General features: G+C 42.6%; 1 protein-coding gene across 1 annotated transcript in view; it reads left to right on the forward strand.

Moving 5' to 3' along the window:
- The first annotated feature begins 2,905 nt into the window (after positions 1-2,905).
- Positions 2,906-20,759, forward strand: part of MICU2 (mitochondrial calcium uptake 2) — a 57,531-nt gene continuing 39,677 nt past the window's right edge. Inside the window, exon 1 of the mRNA XM_065901780.1 lies at positions 2,906-3,165. Coding sequence (XP_065757852.1) covers positions 2,953-3,165 — 213 coding nt within the window. The 5' untranslated portion in view covers positions 2,906-2,952. The remainder of the gene's footprint in view (positions 3,166-20,759) is intronic.

A 20,759-nucleotide genomic window follows, 5' to 3' on the forward strand; every position in this document is an offset into this window, starting at 1 on the left:
CCACCAAGGACTTTCTCTACAGCTGGTGAAGAAGAAATGAACAAAGCTGGAGCCTGAAAAGACCAATACATTCAATGTGTTCAGACAAATGTCGGCAGCTGCCAGGGAAGACTGCATACTTAGAATGGTTAGTCGGCTAGAGATTGGCTCTATTAAAAGAACGTGTTTCCTCTGCAGAAGAAAAGTTTGAATGCATTAAGTCTTAATGAGAGTTCTAGAGGTCTGGGCACATAATGAAAAAAAAAAATCATCATCATCATAATCACAAAACACAGTTTTTCAAATAAGTTGAAAGATTTTCAGCAAAAGAAAACAAAAATTAAAAATGAGGTTTTTGTCCTGGAAAATAAATTACACAAAGGGAACAATATATTTCTGTATATTTGACCCCCAAAGAGTGGAAATTGGCACAACAGAGCTTCATCTGCCCCATTCACTCATCACTCAGTCCCATATTCCTTCACTGAATGTCTAATATGTGCTGGACATTGTGCTCTGTTCTGAGGATACAGAAAAATAAGATATCCTCGCCCATGAAGATGTCAGACTATGGCAGAAATACAATGGTTTTAAACACACCAAATACTCTAATAGGAAGATAAGAGCACTTACTTGGGGCTTGGGGCTATGAGTGTATAACAGCTTTCATTAAATGTGTAGAGGAACTGTGAATTAGGCAGCACTTTGGAGGCTTCCCTGGTGGCTCAGATGGTAAAGAATCCTCCTGCAATTCAGGAGACCCAGGTTCAATCACAAAATTGGGAAGATCCCCTGGAGGAGGAAATGGCAACTCCAGTATTCTTGCCTGGAGAACTCCATGGACAGAGGAGCCTGGCAGGCCACAGACCATGAGGTTGCAAAAGAGTCAAACATGACTGAGTGACTTTCACTCTCATATACATAACTACACTTTGTAACTGTGGCTCCTGGAAATCAAGCATAAACTTTAGTATATTCAGGATGCACATATATCCTAGAAATCACACAATTACCATTGGACAGAAACGAGCTAGACATCAATGATTCAGAAAAGCACGACATATGCTTTCCTGAGAGCTACCAGAAAACTACCAGAATTATCAAGAGCTACCAGAATTAACAGAAGTGAAAACCAGCCCAGAGGTCTGGTAGGAGTCAGTCAGATAGGGAAGAGCAGAAGGATCCCAGTTAGCTAGGCTAACCTGGATTATGGACTCATCTGGACTCATGGACATTCGGTCAAGCTCATTTGTGATCAGAAGGTGAAAACGAGCCAAATCTTCAAGAGGGTCAGCTGACACATTGGGTGAGTTTGCAGGGCATTTGTCTAGTCGCTCCCCTGGACGACTCATGCAACGCCCCCGCCCCAACCCCAAACCATGAGACAGTTGTTTACGGCTGAGAAAACTGAGACTCAAGGAGTTTAGGTAATTCGTCCCAAATCACAGTGATCCCGGCAAAGGCAGGAAGCAAAGGCTGTGGTCTGGCCCACACAGCTGTGCACTTCGAGTCCCCTCCACTGCCCACCTTGGGAAGGACGCAGAAAGTGGTTCCAGCAGCTGGAAAAGTGAAGAAGCTCCAACTGCAGATCAATTGAGACAAGCTGATAAAGGAAGAGGGAGCAAGAACCAAGAGCAGATCACGACAAGAGGATCCAAGGAATTAAGTGGTCACATTAGATTTAGTGTGGCACTTGTTCTTTGTTTTTGGTTTGGGGTTTGTTTTGCATAACTTCAAGATGGCAGTGATTATGTGATGAGGAATCCTGGCACCTTTGGCTGTGGGCTGTAAGTTACCGCATGCCCAAGTAAAGCTTCCGATGGCTCAGGGACATTTCAGAGCCTGAACCAAGTTTATTAAGTAAATCTACTCCCAAAAGTAAAGACCAAAGAATGGAGGATCTGAGACCACAAAACAAAGCCAAGTCATATGCCTCAGCTAAACCATTTCTTATGAGCAGGGGAATGTCCAGGACTGAGGTGTTGCCCCAAGGCTGCCCTTGGACCCAGGGAAACACCTGGGTCCCTGATGAGGGACACATGAGGTGTGCAGCATCTGAGTCGGGGCCAGGTGGGGTAATACACATCATCAAACACTTTATTCAGAGAGTTTAAATCCAACACTAAGCAAAGAGTGATCGCCTCATTAAAAATTACTTCATCAAAGTTAGACTGCTGGGATGGGACATGATTTAGCAAAACCGGAAGAGCAGACAAGAATGTAAGGATAAGAAGGATGAAAAAAGACGGGAAAATACTTTTTGGTTTGTTTGTCAGTTTTGCAAGATGAAAAACGTTCTGGAGATGATGGTGGTGTCAGTTGCACAACATGAATGTGCTTGATGCCACAGAACTGTGCGCTAAAAAATAGTTCAGATGGTAGTGGCATACACATTCCACCACAACTGAAAACTACACATTTTTAAAAGCTTGTTCGACTGCCACAGAGAGACAACAGAACACAATGTTTCTTACAAGAAACAATGTTTCTGAGGCCCGAAGGCCTGTGCGGAAGCCTGCAGAGCTTGGGTGGCTTTCTGACTCAGGAGATTCTGGACAGCAGCCGGCAGGACGTAGAGCCCACTCAGTCCCCACGACCCTCAGGGCACGCCCCTCCGCTCACAGCACCGCCTTGATCACGACCACCGGGAAGAGACTCCGTCTCACTGCGGCCACAGCCACCGCGCCGGACCACAGACCCCCATCCCCGACTCGCGACCCTAGGCCGGGCTGGGTCTGACCGGACGCGCAAGGACCTCACACGCGTCTCACCGTGTCCCTGCCCCGGAGGCGTGCCCAATCTATCTCGGACACGCCCCCGGGAACGCCCCGCCCCGTCCCCGCCCACAGCAAGGTGCGCAGGCTCGGGGTCGGGGCGGAGACTGCCTCGGTCTCGCGACACCGCGACCAGGCGCGAGTTTTCGAGACGCCGTGGGAAGCGGCGCGAGCGCCGCCTCGGAGCGCTTCCGCAAAGATGGCGGTAGCGGGTGGTGCGCGGCTGGCTGCGTTGGGCGAAAGGCTGCGGCGGGGTTTCGCTGCCGGCCGACGGGCCTGGCCGGGCCCCGGGCCGGTGGCGGCGGCAGTGGCCGGCGTGGCCGGCGTGGCCGTGGCGGGAGCAGGAGCGGCGTGGTACCACGGCCGCGTGAACATGGCGGCGCCCCAGGGCAACCTCACCGTCCTAGCTCAGGTACGGGACGGGCCCAGTCCGGCAGCCCCGCCGCGCCCCTCAGCCCTCGAGCACAAGGAGGGTGGGGATGAGGAGTGGGCGTCTGGGGCGGCCCTGGGGCAGCCGTCTACCCGCGGGGATGTGGGGGCGTGTCCGGTGCAGGCCGCCCCGGCCCGCAGGACCGCCAGGTGGTCGACCTGTGCCAGTAGTGAACTCTTTAATAATGAAAGCGTGCGCCCTAAAAGTCGGTCGGTTCATGATTGCTGGTTTCGTGGTCAACTGTCAGGAACATTGCTGCATGTCATAAACCTGTGTGCTTCCACGGGCTCTAAGTACCAACCTAAAGACGTTTCTTCTAAAACTGCCGTGTGTGAAAGTAAAAGTTATATTCCCTGGTTCCGCATTAATTTTCCACGTAAAACATTTGAAGCTTTGAGAGTAAAGTTTGTGTGTGAATATTTTTGAAAATTAAAAGCAGTAATCTTTTTCTGTGGTTAGACTTACATTTTTTCTTTCTAATGGCCTTGAGTTCTGATAGACTCAACAGTCAAAATTCAACAAGAGAGGAAAGCTGGCCTTGTGACATAAAACTAAATATTGACAGTATTTTTACTTGTATTAAATTAAGATGCCACAAAGTGAATACGTGCAATAACTCTTCCCCCATCCTCATACCATTTCTGATCCAAGGAGGAAGAATCTAACAGCGTTTTGTAGCATTTTTGTTCATCCTGTGTCAAGTTCAGTTTGCTGTTTATCTTTGGTTTCTCTGCTTCTGTTTCATCCCTTTAGTTCATCCTGTTTAGTTAATCTTCCCAAGAGTGTCACTTTAACCACATCTTGTACCCTTCTTCAGAAACCATTAGAGCCTCATGCTTCTAGGATAAAATCCACATTTTTGAGTTTTGTTATTCTGAGCTCTCTGTAGTCACAGTATGACATCGAGCTTCACCTGCCTGTTTCCTCCGTCCTTGAAACAAGGGGCCTGTCCATCCCTCTGCTGCCCCGACTGCTGCTCTGCCAGCCGCAGCACCACCACCACTTTGGAGTCACTTATGCACAGTCTAGAACTACTGAGCTACACGTGCTTTTGACACAGCAGTATGTATTATATAGTTATTTTACTTAGTATGGAGGTGGTAATTCTTAACATGGTTTTAATAATAGTCATGATGTCCTTCATTTCTAGTAATCACATTAAGTGATTTCTCCAAAAAAGTGAATTTATATCCATTTGCTCATGCACTTTTCCGGTTTCCATTGTGACCCGTGCTTGCAGTTGTGAGGGTTAGTCAGGAATTCAGGCTTGAATTCGAGGTCATGAAATAGCAGATAGATTGGAATTTCCCTTCTTTCTTCTTTCCACAATTCTCGAAGTGCTGCTTCTGTGCCAGGCAGAATGCAAAGAGCTGGGAATTCAAGACACATTTCAGGTGCTCACAGTTTAATGCAGGGGGGAACTTTAAGAACTTTAATACAGGGTGCATACTGCTAAGTCACTTCAGTCGTGTCCAACTCTGTGCGACCCCTTAGATGGCATCCCACCAGGCTCTGCCGTCCCTGGGATTCTCCAGCCAAGAATACTGGAGTTGGCTGCCATTTCCTTCTCCAATGCATGAAAGTGAAAAGTGAAAGTGAAGTCGCTCAGTCGTGTCCGACTCTTCCAGACCCCATGGACTGCAGCCTACCAGGCTCCTCTGCCCATGGGATTTTCCAGGCAAGAGTACTGGAGTGGGTTGCCATTGCCTTCTCCGTTAATACAGGGTGAGGGGGTGATAAATGCTGGTGCTCTGGGGGCATCTGGAAGAGCCCTGCACACAAGCCTGGTGTCCTGAAGTGGTGACCTGTGGGATGAACAGGGTTCGCAGGGCAGGGAGAAGGGGGTGAGCATTGCAGGCACAGGGACAGCATTGCCACGGTCTGGAGAGAAGGATTGGACTGGTAAGACCTGGACTATAGAAGATGAGGTTCAGAACCAGTGGTGGGGTATCAGGTCAGAAAAAAGTTTTTATCTAGACGATAGCAGGCAGCCATCCTGGAGATTCCTAACCTTCATGGTCAGAAATGTTCCCCAGAGAATACAGGCCTAGAATTCAGGGAGTCTGTGGCTTCCCTGGTGGCTCAGACATTAAAGAATCTGCCCGCAATGCGGGAGACACGGGTTCGATCCGAGGGTCAAAAAGATCTCCTGGAGAAGGAAATGGCAACCCACTCCAGTATTCTTACCTGGAAAATCCCATGGACAGAGGAGCCCGGAGTGCTGCAGTCCTAGGGGTCACAAAGACTAAAGCAACTTAGCACATGAACTTAAATAGAAAAAGATGACATTTTTGTTTTCAGTAACCTATAAACTTAACATTTTCTTAAATTGTGAGTGTAGGCAACTAGATGCAGAAGTGTTAACAGTAGCTGTCATCAAGAGCAATCTCAGATATTTTCCTATTCTGATACCATTGTTACAGATATCTCAACATAATGCTTTTTTGAAATTAGAGTGCTTATTCAGCCTGCCACTGTCTCATGTTATTTAATGCATAAATCAAGAATTACGCATATTGCAAGTTTGGCTTTCACCTTTGGAAAAAAGAGTTATGGAGACTTTTTTGAAGGGAGTGGATTGAAAGCGAGATCAGAAACTTGCAGTAATTCAGGAGAGTTAGTAATGGCTCAATTAGTGGATGAATTGGAAAGACGTTTAAAGATAAATTTGCAGAGTCTGAGTTGCTGGAATCTTGTGTAAAATGTAATTGTTCCAGAAAATAATACAGGTTCACTTCCCCCCCACCTCCACCATCTCAAAGTAGAGCATTCCTTTGAAACCTTTTGTAAGCTGCAATGGTGTAAAATCAAAGAGCAGTTACCTTAACACATCTTGCTCACAGATACGTGGAATAAATGGAGCTGAGTCACAGATGTTCACAGACACAGTTCGAGCTCTGGCACCGATGGCTCGAGCTCTGGCACTCAGCATCGATGCTGAGATGCTGAGTGCAGTTCCAGGGAGGAAGCTTGGCGGGGCCACTCTTGCTGCCTGGGTTGTGCGCTGCCCCTGTGACGGTTCACTGAAAAAGGCTGAGCACTACTTTTGATTTTTGCCTTTTTTTCATAAAAGCAAAAATCCTCTTCAGATTTTTTTTGGTTAGCAGATACGAGTACCAGTGTAGGTCTTTGGTGAAAGTGAAGTGGCGTGAAGTAAAGGACTCCTACAGGAATCCTGTACCAGTGATGACATCTGGGCAACAACATAATATTGCCTCTTTCAGAGATCCTCCAGAGCGTGTCAGCCTACCAGTCACATTTATGTAAGCTGCTTCCTCCGAAACACTTTAGTATATTTGAAAACTGTTCTAGGTTTTAGTAGTAATGCTCTTTAAGTATTGTATTTGATTCTGGCATAGTAAAATGAGATAAGACATGATAGAAGGGAGAAGACAAAATTATTTTATCATTCCAAGCCATTCTGCTTTAAAAGGATAGAAGTCCTTAATAAGCCTTGATTATGTTAAAAACACACACACACCCCATATATATATATAGTTACCTCATGAGGAGAGCAGTTAGGAACTCTAGAGTTTTTGAGTTGCAATGGCAAAATTATTTTCTTCCTGCTGGAATTTCAATAATATGTAAAAGTTTTTAGTTGTTGTTGTATTTTGTTTTTGCAAACTAGAAACAAAACAGTTTTGGTAAACCAAAACTGATGAAAACAAATCTCTATGTCATTAAGTAAATCTCTAGTGACATGTAAGATCAGACTTAGAGTAGAACTTGTCTGAATCATTTTGATATTATAAATGCTTATCAGTTCAGTTCAGTTGCTCAGTCATGTCCGACTCTGCAGCCCCATGAATCGCAGCACTCCAGGCCTCCCTGTCCTACACCAGCTCCTGGAGTTTACTCAAACTCATGTCCATCAAGTCAGTGATGCCATCCAGCCATCTTATCCTCTCTCGTCCCCTTCTCCTCCTGCCCCCAATCCCTCCCAGCATCAGGGTCTTTTCCAACGAGTCAACTCTTCGCATGAGGTGGCCAAAGTACTGGAGTTTCAGCTTCAACATCAGTCCTTCCAATGAACACCCAGGACTGATCTCCTTTAGGATGGACTGGTTAGATCTCCTTGCAGTCCAAGGGACTCTCAAGAGTCTTCTCCAACACCACACTTCAAAAGCATCAATTTTTCGGCGCTCAGATTTCTTCACAGTCCAACTCTCATATCCATCCATGACCACTGGAAAAACTATAGCTTTGACTAGATGGACCTTTGTTGGCAAAGTAATGTTTCTGCTTTTTATTTATTTATTTATATTTTGTCTCTGCTTTTTAATATGCTATCTAGATTGATCATAACTTTCCTTTCAAGGAGTAAGCGTCTTTTAATTTCATGGCTGCAATCACCATCTGCAGTGATTTTGGAGCCCCCCAAAAATAAAGTCAGCCACTGCTTCCACTGTTTCCCATCTATTTGCCATGAAGTGATGGCACCAGATGCCATGATCTTAGTTTTCTGAATGTTGAGCTTTAAGCCAACTTTTTCACTCTCCTCTTTCACTTTCATCAAGAAGCTTTTTAGTTCATCTTCACTTTCTGCCATAAGGGTGGTGTCATCTGCGTATCTGAGGTTATTGATATTTCTCCCAGCAATCTTGATTCCAGCTTGTGCTTCATCCAGCCTCTTTCTCATGATGTACTCTACATATACGTTAAATAAGCAGGGTGACAATATACAGCCTTGACGTACTCCTTTTCCTATTTGGAACCAGTCTGTTGGTTCATGTTCAGTTCTAACTGTTGCTTCCTGACCTGCATACAGGTTTCTCAAGAGGCAGGTCAGGTGGTCTGGTATTCCCATCTCTTTCAGAATTTTCCACAGTTGATTGTGATCCACACAGTCGAAGGCTTTGACGTAGTCAATAAAACAGAAATAGATGTTTTTCTGTAACTCTCTTGCTTTCTCGATGATCCACTGGATGTTGGCAATTTGGTCTCTGGTTCTTCTGCCTTTTTTAAAACCACCTTGAACATCTGGAAGTTCACAGTTCACATGTTGTTGAAGTCTGGCTTGGAGAATTTTGAGCATTACTTTACTAGTGTGTGAGATGAGTGCAATTGTGTGGTAGTTTGAGCATTCTTTGGGATTGCCTTTCTTTGGGATTGGAATGAAAACGGACCTTTTCCAGTCCTGTGGCCACTGCTGAGGTTTCCAAATTTGCTGGCATACTAAAAGCAGCACCTTCACAGCATCATCTCTCAGGATTTGAAATAGCTCAACTGGAATTCCATCACCTCCACTACCTTTGTTCGTAGTAACGCTTTCTAAGGCCCACCTGACTTCACATTCCAGGATGTCTGGCTCTAGGTGAGTGATCACACCATCGTGATTATCTGGGTCATGAAGATCTTTTTTGTACACTTCTTCTGTGTATTCTTGCCACCTTTTCTTAATATCTTCTGCTGCTGTTAGGTCCATACCATTTCTGTCCTTTATCGAACCCATCTTTGCATGAAATGTTCCCTTGGTATCTCTAATTTTCTTGAAGAAATCTCTAGTCTTTCCCATTCTGTTGTTTTCCTCTATTTCTTTGCATTGATCGCTGAGGAAGGCTTTCTTATCTCTCCTTGCTATCCTTTGGGACTCTGCATTCAAATGGGAATATCTTTCCTTTTCTCCTTTGCTTTTCACTTCTCTTCTTTTCACAGCTATTTGTAAGGTCTCCTCAGACAACCATTTTGCCTTTTTGCATTTCTTTTCCATGGGGATGGTCTTGATCCCTGTCTCCTGTACAGTGTCTCGAACCTCCGTCCATAGTTCATCAGGCTCTCTGTCTATCAGATCTAGTCCCTTAAATCTATTTCTCACTTCCACTGTATAGTCATAAGGGATTTGATTTAGGTCATACCTGAATGGTCTAGTGGTTTTCCCTACTTTCTTCAATTTAAGTCTGAATTTGGCAATGAGGAGTTCATGATCTGAGCAACAGTCAGCTCCCGGTCTTGTTTTTGCTGACTGGATAGAGCTTCTACATCTTTGACTGCAAAGAATATAATCAATCTGATTTCAGTGTTGACCATCTGGTGATGTCCATGTGTAGAGTCTTCTCTTGTGTTGTTGGAAGAGGGTGTTTGCCATGACCAGTGTGTTCTCTTGGCAAAACTCTATTAGCCTTTGCCCTGCTTCATTCCGTACTCCAAGGCCAAATTTGCCTGTTACTCCGGGTGTTTCTTGACTTCCTACTTTTGCATTCCAGTCCCCTATAATGAAAAGGACATCTTTTTTGGGTGTTAGCTCTAAAAGGTCTTATAGGTCTTCATAGAATCGTTCAACTTGAGCTTCTTCAGCGTTACTGGTTGGGGCATAGGCTTGGATTACCGTGATATTGAATGGTTTGTCTTGGAAACAAACAGAGATCATTCTGTCATTTTTGAGATTGCATCCAAATACTGCATTTCGGACTCTTTTGTTGACCATGATGATGGCTACTCCATTTCTTCTAAGGGATTCCTGCCCCCAGTAGTAGATATAATGGTCATCTGAGTTAAATTCACACATTCCAGTCCATTTTAGTTTACTGATTCCTAGAATGTCGACATTCACTCTTGCCATCTCCTGTTTGACCACTTCCAATTTGCCTTGATTCGTGGACCTAACATTCCAGGTTCCTATGCAATTGCATTGGAGAAGGAATTGGCAGCCCACTCCAGTGTTCTTGCCTGGAGAATACCAGGGACGGCAGAGTGTGGTGGGCTGCCATCTATGGGGTCGCACAGAGTTGGACACAACTGAAGCAACTTAGCAGCAGCAGCATGCAATATTGCTCTTTACAGCATCGGACCTTGCTTCTATCACCAGTCACACCCACAACTGGGTATTGTTTTTGCTTTGTCTCCATCCCTTCATTCTTTCTGGAGTTATTTCTCCACTGATCTCCAGTAGCATATTGGGCACCTACCGACCTGGGGAGTTCCTTTTTCAGTATCCTATCATTTTGCCTTTTCATACTGTTCATGGGGTTCTCAAGGCAAGAATACTGAAGTGGTTTGCCATTCCCTTCTCCAGTGGAGCATATTCTATCATACCTCTCCACTATGACCCGTCCGTCTTGGGTGGCCCCACATGGCATGGGTTAGTTTCATTGAGTTGGACAAGACTGTAGTCCATGTGATCAGATTGGCTAGTTTTCTGTGATTATGGTTTCATTATGCTTATAATAAGGCCTAAAACTGGAAGGAGGAAGAGAAAAAATAAAGTCAAAATTCTTTACAGTTCGAAGTTGAGAACGGTTCTGTTTTATTTGTTCTTAACTGATTTGGTGATTGAATATTTCATTTATCCTCTAAATTTTTACACTTTTGGCCTTACAATTTTCAAGTTACATGTAATATCGAGTATGTTTCCCTGACTTTATGGTAGGATTTTGGGGTTTGCTTTTTAATGAAAAATTTGTCCACTATGCTTAAAGTAAAATTATTGTGTATAACTGAGTCCATTGTTGTTGTGCTTAGTCGCTCAGTCGTGTCCAACTCTTTGTGATCCTATGGACTGTAGTAACCTGCCAGGCTCCTCTGTCCATGGAGTTCTCCAAGCAAGAATACTGGAGTAGTTGCCATGCCCTCCTCCAGGGGATCTTCCCAACCCAGGGATCAAACCCAGGTTTCCCTGCAGGTGGATTCTTTACCGTCTGAGCCACCAGGGAAGCCCTACTGAGTCCGTAATACTATATAAATGTTTTCCATTCTATGTAAATCCAAATTCCTTATTCTATAGATTTATACATGTCAGATACCATTTGATACTGTTTATTTGTATTTATAAATTCTTGGACGCTTTCCTTAACATTTAATCTGTTATTCTTTTATAGAACTTATCGCTTCCTGAAATTGTTTTATTTACTCGTTTCTTTTGTCTCTGTCTTAGAAGGATAGCCTCTTATCTTTTTCATCTCTGTATTCTTGGTGCATAAAACTTTCACAATTACATAATGTTTGTCCAAAGAGTGAATAAATGAACTGCACTTTGTAACAAAGTGACCTTGTCTAACTGGTTTGATTAGCCTTTGTAGAAATAATAGACAAGCGGTATCCAGAAATGTTCAGATTCAGCTGAGTTACTAAATGTCATGTGTATATTCAGTTACACACTTAGAGTTATAGAGACATATGCCGTGTTCCCAGTAGGAAACCTAAGTACATGGGAAACTTTGCTCTATTCTGCCAAATCCCAAGGGCCTGGAAAAGAGTCTTGTGCATAGTAGGTGTGCTAAGTATTTATTGAATGGGTAAATGAGCTGATGAAATCTATGAGACAGTAATAGATATTCCTTTGTCTCAGAACATTCCACCTGTTACTGTGTACGAGATTTAATTTTTAATGCATGTTGTTAATACTTAAACCTGTCTTTATACAGCAAGCTTTTGTCTGGACCCATCACATTAAAATATCAAAATTAATTTTAGAGGAAAATAAAATGTATTTTCATTCCAATTATTGAGATCCTTCAACTTGTAAACCTCAAGCCAAATAAATTTTTTAAAATTAATTTATTTTGACTGCGCTAGGTCTTTGTTGCTCTGCACAGGCTTTCTCTAGTTGTGGTGAGCAGGGGCTTCGCATTGCAGTGGCTTTTCTTGTTGAGGAGCCCTGGCTCTAGGACAGGAGGGCTTCAGTTGCAAGTCCCTGGCTCTAGGGCACAGGCTCAGTGGTTGTGGTGCGCCGGCTTGGTTGTTCCAAGGCTTGTAGGATCTTCCCAGACTAGGGATGGAACCCATGTTCCCTGCATTGCAGGCGGCTTCTTAACTACTGCACTACCAGGGAAGTCCTAAATTATTTTTAAATTTGGAAAATAACCCTGACCTAGACTAAAACCAACTGTATCAATAAACTATTTTGATGTTAAATGTGTGGCACACATTTTTGTATACTATTGATTACACTAACGATTTACATACAAGATCTGTGTCTTAACGACTGACTCATTTCTTCTTAGGGAGAGAATGGTTTGGTTTACACAATCAGTGTTTCTGGTCAGTGTTTCTGGAAGAGTCAGCGTCCTAAGGACTTGGGTGTGGCTTGGGCTCCACAGGTGAGGGCAGGTGGCTGGCATAAGAGAGGCACAGAAGAAGTCTGGGCACAGAAACCGAAGGGGAGATGGGAGCTGGACTGGAAGGGTAAATCCCCTTACAACCTTTGATCTCCCTGCCTCCCACCTGTCTGGAGTCTGGTAGAATTGCAGGCTCAGGCAGAGTCACACACGGTTCCTGTGGCTTAGGCAGGGGCCAGTGGAAGTTGATGCCCAGAGAGGAGGCAGTGAGAATGCAGTTCCTCCCATTCCCAAGGTATTACCAGCACTCCAGAAAGGGGCTTTTTGCATTAACCTTCAGTTTTAATTGAGGTGTAGTTGACATAAAAATTGTATATATTTAAGGTGTACCACTTGATGTCTTATTTATATACACTATGAGATGGTCAGCACTGTCAAGCTGATTAACATCCACCACTTCACGAAGTTACCATTGTTGTGTGTGGGTGTGTGGTGAGAACACTTAGATCTACCCTCCTAATAAACCTCAGGCACACGATACAGTATTGTATGTACAGTATAATATATGTGCATTGTCATGCTGTCCATTAGACCTCCAGGACTTAGCCTGCATAACTGACACTTCATACCCTTTGACCAGCATCTCCCCATCCTCCTAGACTCTGGCAACCACGAATCTGATTTGTTCTGAGTTTCACTATTTCAGTTTCACAGATAAGTGAACTGTGTAGTATCTGTCTGTCTGTATGTGGCTTATTTCACTGAGTTTAATGCCCTCCAGGTTCATCCATACTGTTACCCATGGCAGGGTTCCTTGTCCAAGGCTGAAGATTGTTTGTCATCTTGTGGTATGGGTGTGTATGAGTATCTTCTTTATCCATTATCTGTTGATGGAAACCTGGGTTCTTTTCATACCTTGACTCTTGTGAATAACGAGCAGTGACCTTGGAAGCTCGGATTTCTATTAGAGATACTGACTTTAGAAGTGAAATTGTTCATTTTTTGAGGAACCTCTTTACTTTCTCCACAGTGGCCTCACAGTTTACATCCGCACCAGTGGTATAAGAGGGTTCCCCTTTCTCCACGGTCTCACCAGTGCTTATCTCTTGTCTTTTTGATAATAGCCATTCTGACAGGTGGGAGATAGTACCTCATTGTGGCTTTTGTAGGTCTTCTCTTCAGAAATGTTGATCAGGTCCTTTACTTGATTAATCAGGACTTTGGTGTTTTGTTTTTTGCCATTGACCTGAGTTGCCTGTGTATGTTGGATACTAACGCATCAGATGTGTGGTTTGTAAATAATTTCTTCCCCTCCCATGGATTGATTGTTTCCTTTGCTGTGCAGAAGCTTTTTACTTTGATGTAGTCTTGATAATTTTTGCTTTTATTCCCTGTGCTTTTGGTGTCATACCAAAAAAATCATTGCCCAGAGCAAAGTCAAGAAGCTTTCCCTCTGTTTTCATCTCATAGTTTTCGGTTCTTCCACTGAAGTCTGTAACCCATTTTGAGTTAATTTTGAGTTAATTTTTGTATAAGGCGCAGGATGAGGGCCCAATTTACTCTTCTGCATGTGGCCATCCAGTTTGCCCAACACTGTTGAAGAGACTGTCCTTTCCCCGTTTCATGTTCTTGGCTTTCTTATTGAAAGTGAGTTGACTGTAAATGTGAGAATTTACATCTCTTTCTGTTCCAGCAGTTTATATGCCTGTTTTTATGCCAGTACCATACTTTTCAGCACCTTCTACTTCTGGTTTTATAACTGTAGTGTTGTAATAGATTTTGAAATCAGGAAGTGTGATGCCTCCAGGTGTGTTTATCTCACTCAAGATTGCTTTGACATTTTCAGAGTCTTTTGTGGTTCCATAGGAATTTTAGGATTGTTTTTTCCTATTTCCATAAAGAATGTCATTGGGATTTTGCTAGAGAGCTCCTTGAATCTGTAAATCCTCTAGGTCTGTTGCAGCTGACAGTGAGGACAGACAGTTGAACTTTGGGCATGCTAATATAGGGGAGTTGTTGCTGACCTTGAAAAATGGCATTTCAGTGAAATACTGGGGGCAGTTTAATTGGAGTGTGTTGAGGAGAGACTGAAATAAGGAAGCAAAGAAAGAAAATCAGTTCAGTTCAGTCTCTCAGTCGTGTCCGACTCTTTGCGACCCCATGGACTGCAGCACTCCAGGCCTCCCTGTCCATCACCAGCTCCCGGAGTTTACTCAACTCATGTCCATTGAGTCGGTGACGCCATCCAACCATCTCATCCTCTGTTGTCCCCTTCTCCTCCTGCCTTCAATCTTTCTCAGAATCAGGGTCTTTTCCAAGGAGTCAGTTCTTTGCATCAGGTGATAGAGATGCTTCTTTCTAGAAGTGTTGCTGAAAGGGTATTAATAGAAACACTTGCTGGGAGAGTGAGGTGATCAGGAGGCAAAACCTGGTCCAGCTCTGATTGTGGGGGAATTAGAGGTGGGCATCTTTGAGGAAGGAAAGAAGCTCATGGAACCCGAGCCCAGAAAGAAAGGTCAGGCTCTGAGATGAATAAGTTTTCCTTCATCCTAATGGGGAGGGGAATCAGAGGGTGTGGCTAACCTAGCAGCTGGCTATACACCTGATGGTGAACTGCTCTGGAAAATCAGGAGGTAGAATCAGAGACACTGGGTGAGTCAGAGGGCTCCTAATGACTACTGCTGGAGAGGAAGGCTGTGGAGGATGGGGGAGGCAGGTTCACGCACTCATGAAGAAGAGAGCTTGGGCCAGTGGCCACAGACTTCTGATGGCTTGCTTTTGGTGGATTTTTCCTTGTAGCTAAAATATATTACCTAACATTATTTTTAAGAAGGTTGATATTATGAGTTTAATGTGAATAATATATTGCATCATGGCTTTACATTTTAAAATTAAATTCTAAAATAGTAATAGAACATCAAAGGTGGTTTTTCTTCGATACTATTTAAATTCACATTTTGAACTCGTTTTGTGAGTAGAGCCTGACTAAAACAAATGGTCACACATTTTAAATAAATAAAAGCAAGGAGTGTGGTTCTTCATGTTCTAAGTCAGAAATATGTTAACTTGGAAAACAGTTTTGCAGGTGTTACTAGATGCAGGACTCCTTTTCTGTTGCATATCAATGAATATTTTAAAAACTCAATGTAATTATTGAGATGGAACTATTAATATTTTAATTTGCTATAAGCTCTCCAAACAATTCATAAAATTAAATTGGCATGTTGGAACTATCACAGCATTGTTAATTGGCTGTACTCCAATATAAAATAAAAAGTTAGAAAAATTAAATTGGCATTGCTTTATTTTACTTCAAGTTGTCTGACTGTATTTATGGTCATTATTTTGTGAAGGGGGAGGAAAAGACTTTAGTAAGATCTTAGCAAGGTAGAACAAGAATATATTGGCGTCTACTGGGATTGGGGTATATTTGTGCACAGTCCCTTGGATTTGATGATAGTGCATTTAAAACTGATTATGCCAAAGGCGATGAACTTGATAGCAGCATACAGAGGTTTAATAACTGTGAAACACTGTAAGCCTAATGAAGACGAAAGCTTTCTTGCAACAGTAAAGCAAGAATGCAAAGAAGTTTTTATACTTTATTGCCTCAGGTAAAAATGTGTCTGGAAACAGATAAGTGATGACAAAGCTTTGATGTTAATAAACCCAAATGGAAGTCAGAAATCAAAGTGTGTAAGTGGCCATATTATGAAAAGAGAGATGACAGAGTTATACCCTGTGATTAGATGTAGTTTGTGCTTTAGGCAAAACTATTTGTCCTGCATGAGTAAGAAGTTGTCCTTCCTTCCTTCCTTGTGTGGTAGGACACTATCTCTGTATCCTACTGTAACTCTTCGGAGGTGCTTTTCGGGGAGATGGGGACAGAGGGGCAAGAAAAGAAGGAAAACAAATTGTAAAAGCAGAAGCATTTTTAATCTGTAATTTTGTGGTTATGTTTATTTAGCTGAATCTGGAAGTAAAAAATTACTATTTATGCTCATTCTATGAAGCATGTGTTCTGGTAGATAATGTCCTCAAATTAGTGCTTTTGTTACTGTAAGTTTTGGAGCTTCATTAATTATACCAGTGCATAAACATATCTGAAGTCGTCAATTGTAGCAGTATATGAACTTAAAAGTTATAGTTTAAAAACTGATAAATATTTGGTAACATAAACGATAGCAAATATATTCTCTTAATAATCTCTCCATAAAAAAAGATTGTTAAATGTTTCAGATTATGAATAATTTCAACATAGAAAAAATACTTAATGGAACTCCTGGAGGAGAAGTGGCAACCCGCTCCAGTATTCTTGCCTGATAAATCCTATGGATAGGGGGCTACAATCTGTGGGGTCACAAAGAACCAGACACAACTTAGCACCTGAACAACAATAGCAAATCCTATATTTAAGCATAGCCTGGTGTATATAGACATTTTTCATTGACATCTGTAGAAGTTTCATGAACGTGGGGTATTGCAGAATAAAATTTGTGATTTCTGTTCATTAAGAAATACGGTCTTATAAGATCTTTAGTTTTGTCCGCATGTATACTGTCTGGCTGGTGTGTCCTATACTAGCAATTGTGTACCTTCAGTGTTTCCTGTCACACAACATAGTTCCAGGCGTCTTCCTCCTAGGTCTTCCACCATGGGGCTGCTATGTGCCCGAAATGCAAACCATTTTTAAAGTTAGACAGAAAGAACCTTAAGTAGGAAAGCACAATGTTTTTTCCACAAACTGTTGTAGATATTCCCAAGCAAAGTATGATGGGCTTAACTTCTCCACTGTTTGGGAAGATCAATCATGTTTCTCTTTTGCTGGTGTACACAATTAGAAGATTATGCAGAATAAGAAATTACAAATGAGTTGGTGTCTGTGTTTCTGAGTGTGTGCAATGTATAAATATCAAGAGATTAAATCACACTATTAGTGTTTTAAAGGCGGAATCTTTTCCAGTTTACATTTGTTGCTAACTAACCGAATTAGAGCCAGTTTAGATCAGAAGCAGGTCCCTTGATAGGGTTTCTGCCTCTGTTCAGACCCACGGTCCCGGGGAGTTCTGGGGCCAAAATCAGATCGGGAGCCTCTCTGTGGCTGCTCCTGCTCTGGGTGCCGGGCTGGGGTGGGCCCCTGAGCTGTGGCTGCCAAGGAAGAAGCGTGAACAGCTGACACCTCCCAACAGCTTACCCAGTGAGTGAGTGGTTGTCCTCTTTGGTTTTGGATGATTCTCTGCTCAGATCAAATAATTTGCATGTTTGCTCTTCTCTTTGAACAGTCCTTCACTGTGTGCTGACTGTACATTCTCTAGCCCAGTGTACTGTCTGTTGGCCCTGTTATGCTGGCTCATCTGTTAACGTCTCTGTAAACACACAGATACCTCTATTTCCACATCCCTCTCCTTTAAACCATAAAGACCCGTCACCTGAGAGAGTGTCTTAACATTTATTCTCTTCACCCTCTAGCATGCAAATGAGGTGAGTCATTCAGGAACTCAGAACCTAAAGAGTCTACTTTTGGTTTCATAGTAACATGTTTAATACTGGTAATAGTATAACTATATAAAGTCATTAATAAAGGAGTATGTAAATAGCAGCCATAAATATGTAGAAACTGATTTTTGCACTAAACAAAGTGGCAAAGTTATCCAAGTCTTCAGATACTCAGAGCAACTCTTTGGAATTTCACTAGCAATTCAGGTTTGGTTCTTAGGGTTTCCTGAGTCTTTTCAGAACTTCAGGCCATATTTTAGCCTATACGTATATGTTCCTTCCTTTTCTCTACTCTGTTCTCACATTTAACTAGAATTATTCTCCTGATTATGAAGAGTAAAGGAGTAAATTGACGTGAAAATAAATGTTAAAAGGGCAGGATTACCTTTTTAACTACCCAGGTGCTAGTTCTGTCCATGCCTACCCTTAAAGTATGTATGTGACAATTTACAATAAACGGTTAAGTTTTCATTAGTTTTGTTTCTCATGTAAGAGTCTAAAAGTCTCAAGGGTCAAGATAAAGATTATTCTTTAACATGCACCCAAACAGGGACTTCCCTGGTGTTCCAGTGCCGAAGACTCCACCCTCCCAATTTATGGGACCTGGATTCCATCTCTGGTCAGGGTACTAGATCCCGCGTGCCACAGCCAAAGAATTTGCATGAACGAAGATCAGAGATCTTGCATGCTACAACTAAGACCTGGCGCAGCCAAATAAATAGATAAATACTTTTTAAAAAATAAATGATTTGTTCTATGTTTCTGCTTCACAGGTACAAAACAAAGCTTTAATGAACATTAAATTAATTTGCCAAGCTATGTAATCACATCTGTGCATTACTTTTCCTTTTCATGTCATGTAGTCTATGTATTGCTTCATTTGCTGGTGATTTAACTTATAAACATCAACAGGCATATAAATGACACGTGACTTAGTACTTTTATTGTTAAAGCAGTAACTTTACCTGTTTTGCCAGTGCTTGATAAAATGTTCACCTCATCCCCTGCTCATTTGTTACAAATACATTTTAATCAAAACTTTATCTTAGACACATTGTATTAAGTTATGTCCACTAACTCCAAGTGGAAGCTGAAAAAATCCATTGCAGTCTAAACCAAACAGGACATAAAGCCTGAAGTCCACTGGATCATTCAGATTTACGGACAGAAGGTGTGCGGCAGCTGGTTCAGCACAGTTTCAGAGCCTCCATTTCCGAGATTCCGTGACTTCTATAGCAGCACAGAAGACGACAACACACTTTGGGTCCAGTTGCAACTGCCACCACCTGTCCACAGCCCTGCCTCTGTACTCCTCTGATGAAGGCATCTTTAAAATCTATAGTCACTAGCAGTATGCAGTAAGTAATTTGTGGTTGTAATAAAAGGAAACAAACGGTCTTTATTTCTGTTGTGTGCACACTTAGGTACAGTTGTACATGATAGAGTACATACCTAGTTACCCAAGGATAGTTTAATAAATTGTTAATACCATGATGCTGGGAAAGATTGAAGGCAAAAGGAGAAGGAGGCGACAGAGGATGAGATGGTTAGACAGCATCACTGATTCAGCGGACATGAATTTGAGCAAACTCCAGGAGACAGTGAAGGATGGGAAAGCCTGGCCTGCTGCAGTCCATGTGGTTGCAAAGAGTCAGTCAGAATAGCAACTGAACAAAAACAACAACAGGATTTAAACTATATCAGCACAAAACCCTTTTGCCTGTTGATTCAAGGACTGAAATCTATTTTTTAATTACTTTTTGAACATCACACTTGGAATTGGTTTCCGTTCATAAAGGTTCATTCATTTCTGGCACACTTTATTGAACATTTAACAGTATTAACCATATAGTAGGCACTGGGACCACAGAAGAGAGAGAGCCGGTCCTTGAGGCAGGCACATAGCGGGCAGACTCTCTCTGTCCAGTTACCAGGCTTCAGTGAACGCTCTCCGACTTCTGCATGCGCACTCTGAAAAATACCTAACCCACACAAGTGCTCAGGGAAGGACTCTTAGAGGTGGAGACAACCCAAACGCTTAACAAATGAGAGAGGGACAAGAAGCAACTCACATGCTTACCATTGTGAAGTTTCTTAATCACAGTCAGAAGCCAAGTGGTTACTTCATCTGTCTCCTGGAAAGAGCTGCAGTTTAAAGGTTTTTGAAGCTCATCAGAGGGAGCCAGGTAACAACTGAAACTCAGGCCATATCAGCAGACCCAATCAGTTTCAGGAAAGTGATGTTGGCAATGAGCAAAACTAGGGTTGATGGTTTAAATTAGTGCAGTATTTGTTTTGGTCAAGGCCAATTCATAAAGGTAATGATGTCAATGGAATTTTAAGATAGAAGTATAATTTTTGTTTTTAATAAGAAATTGCAAATCTGCCCCTTTGTTAAAGCTTTCATTATTTTTCCTTTTACCTGAAGATTTTCAAAAAAAATCTGTTTTTTGTTTGGGTTAAATTTGTATGCAAGCAACATGTTGCTGTTTGAGGGGTGGTGGTGGGTGTTTTTAATCCCATTTTTTTAAAACCAAATTTTGTGTAGAGTCAGAGTATGGGCTTAAGGGACTTGGCGATAGAGAAGCAAACTGCCATCGTGTTGACCCACAAGCTGTGGAAACCCACCCTCACTCTGTGCTTCTGTGAACTGAGAAAGTGTGGAGCAAGACAGTCATGCTGGGGATTGGGGGTGTGGGACTCTTGAGTGGGTCAGGGAGAAAGTGGGGGCGTGGTGGAGGAGACTACGAATGACTCACTTTCCTCTTGAAATCCCAAACTATAAAATACTTATAGCTGCAGACTGCAGCTATTCCCATGAAGGGATGGGAGAGAGTCCCTTAATCAATACATCTTTGCTCCCCACTGCATGCTGTAGGATATAGTCTCCTCAGTGTTGTCACCCTCATGATCACCTCTCTTTCTGACTCAGCCCTCTGATAGCACTATGCCCAGGCTTACTTAGAGTTCTCAGTTTTGAGGAGACCTTTTTGCATGAGTGTGCAAGGTTCCTGCAATTAGATCATAGCTCATATCACAAAAGTTTCCTTGTTACGTGCACTGTACTCCTCGGTCGCCCAAAAA

This window comes from Muntiacus reevesi, chromosome 11, assembly GCF_963930625.1.
Source record: "Muntiacus reevesi chromosome 11, mMunRee1.1, whole genome shotgun sequence".
Classification (NCBI taxonomy): Eukaryota; Metazoa; Chordata; class Mammalia; order Artiodactyla; family Cervidae; genus Muntiacus; species Muntiacus reevesi.